Below are 2,619 nucleotides of genomic sequence, written 5' to 3' on the forward strand. Positions count from 1 at the left end.
GTGGGGCATCATTCAGAAATAAAGTAATGTCATCAGCTACCTGGCTAATAATAATTTGTCGATCATCAACTGTTATACCTTGCCAATTACTACTGGAAATATGCAGAGCTAAAAACTGAGAGGCAAGTAAAGATAAATATGGAGATATAGGACAGCCTTGTCTTACTCCACGAGACAAGTTGAATCTTGGCAAGGTTCTGAATTTTAATTTAATAGCACTTCCAATTCCAACCAATTTAAGGGTAACAATTTAATTGATGATAAACAAATGATAAAGCTTTGCTTATTGAATATTAGATCCCTTTTTATGAAAGCGGTTTTTGTAAATGATATGATCACTGATCATAAACTAGATGTGCTCTCAAGTTGGACACTAAGAAAACAGCAGAGAAGATGATATATGTGCAAATGTGCATGAACATACCAAATGAACAATTCTACACATTTGCAATGGATTCAAATCCAGAGAAAGCCACAAAAACCATTTTATTGTAATATCAGATCACACAGTTTTTCACACAATCACAGAATTATTCCGCAGATGTGATCAGAGTTGTGTTAGGCAAATGGGCATGGTTTGCTGTGGTCTGTAGCAAGTGCTAGAGTGAAGGAGCAGGTTGTTTTGTCAACAACCATCTCACATTCATCAGGGTGCTCTATTGCTGTTGGGATCCTGCACACACACAGACAGACAGACAATATTATGTATATAAGCAAACTTTGTATTGAAAACCGAATGGTCATGAAAACACTAAATATATTAAGTCTAACTACTGTTAAACTTACTTGTTACAGCATCTAATGCCAAATAGTGCACAAGTACAGTTGTAACAGTCCTTGTCCCATTCAGAGTTGAAGTCATGGATTACGCCATCAGAGTCCACACAACCTAAATAAACCAGTACACACACAGGACCATAGATAAAACTGTATAATATATACATACATACATACACACACACACACACACACACACACATATATATATATATATATATATATATATATATATATATATATTATTATTATTTATGATAATTTGACAATGATTATTTAAAACAGGGGACATTAGACAGATAGCTTACAAAAAATATATTTTATAGCAGCTGTGGTTTATCCTTATAAGATAAGTATTCAAACAACATTATGCCATTTCATTTATAAACACGAAATGGCATTTTTTAGTAGAAATTTATTTCAGAAAGAAAAAGCTTTGGACAGTTTTGCTTACCTTGTAGATGTTTTGTTATGTCATCGACAGATGACAAATCAACTTCAGGTTTTCGAATGTAGCACTCGGCACTACAGGAGACCACCACGAAGAGAAGAATACATACTCTTAACAAGCACACCTGAGAAGATGAAGAGAAGTTACTGGACAGTTTAATATGGCACAACATGATGTCAATAAATAAAATAACGGTAGATGAGAAGTGTATTAAATTATTTATTTTTTAAATGATTAACTACAGACACTCCCATATTGTAATATAAGACAGATCTGATACCAAAAGCAGTATTTTGTTGTGGTAAATACTTCTAAAAGGTTGTATTACAGATTAGGATTGAAAAGACCTAATAAGCTGTACTGTACCATGTTGTAAACGTCCCAGCTAAAGCAAGTTCTGATGAAAGATCAGTTCGGCAGTGGCCGAATGGACACTCTCACACCTTTTTATATCATATCTTTGCTGTGATAAATCAAAAATGACAAGCTTGTCCTCTATTAATTAAACAGGAACTGGCATTAGTCATGATGAGAAAGTAAGGTCTTTTATCCAGAGCAATTAATTAATACTCTTATCCTATGTTTGATCATGTCACTTCATTTTGTATGTGTTGGCATTAAACACAACTGCATAAACATAAAGAGCCTTTTTGTTACCTCTACTGAATCATATATTCAGCCAATACACTCAAAAATTATTTACTCTTTAAAAAAAATAATAATAACCTATTTTGCATGACTATATGAACTAATATTTTAAATAATTTACCTGTAAGGGATTAAAATAAAAATAAAATGAAACACTTCATATGGTCCTATAGAATTGCGATAAATTACTAAAAATTTATTTTGCTATGTTGCTATTAAATATTCATACTTATGAATATCTTTATGTGATGTTACTTAATACATTTTGCATCATCATCTACAATATTGCTCACAGGGTTTGGAGCTTTAATGTCTTGTCACATTGATCCTCTTGAGTCAAGCAATGAAAGGCAGTAGAAAAGGAAGAAAAAAGGTAAAACTGTCTATAACTGTCTACCTGTGCGCTTATTTCATGTAATAATTACTGGCACCAAAATGAAAGTCATTCTGTGGGACTGAAAACTTTGCAGTCAAATCCGGTTAAACAGTTAAATCGTTTAATCTCTAGTCAAACAGCGCTGTAAATTCTGAGTAATACTTGATATATCGCACCTAACTGTATAAACAGAAACTGCAATAATAAGCTAATCTACAACACAGTTGACATTTGTCATTCTAAGATACACATACATGTGTTTAGTGAGTCTGTAAACTTTTATTCCAGTACACGTATTCTCCGGGTACCCCAATTTATAAGACTTTTGTTAGCATCAAGATCCATTTAAATAAAACAGCAAAAAATA

At 32.6% G+C, this 2,619-nt stretch overlaps 1 protein-coding gene across 1 annotated transcript; it reads right to left on the bottom strand.

The window, feature by feature from the left end:
* Window positions 1-477: 477 nt before the first annotated feature.
* Window positions 478-2,488, bottom strand: LOC306850584 (beta-microseminoprotein-like). Its single transcript, XM_079386281.1, has 3 exons — window positions 1,232-2,488; window positions 787-889; window positions 478-673 (listed from the first exon to the last, which is right to left on the bottom strand). Exons 1-3 carry the CDS (start codon window positions 1,398-1,400, stop codon window positions 559-561), a joined length of 387 nt encoding a protein of 128 aa, XP_079242407.1. The 5' UTR covers window positions 1,401-2,488; the 3' UTR covers window positions 478-558.
* Between the last annotated feature and the right edge of the window lie 131 nt (window positions 2,489-2,619).

This window comes from Barbus barbus (genome assembly GCF_936440315.1).
Source record: "Barbus barbus genome assembly, chromosome: 30".
Classification (NCBI taxonomy): domain Eukaryota; kingdom Metazoa; phylum Chordata; class Actinopteri; order Cypriniformes; family Cyprinidae; genus Barbus; species Barbus barbus.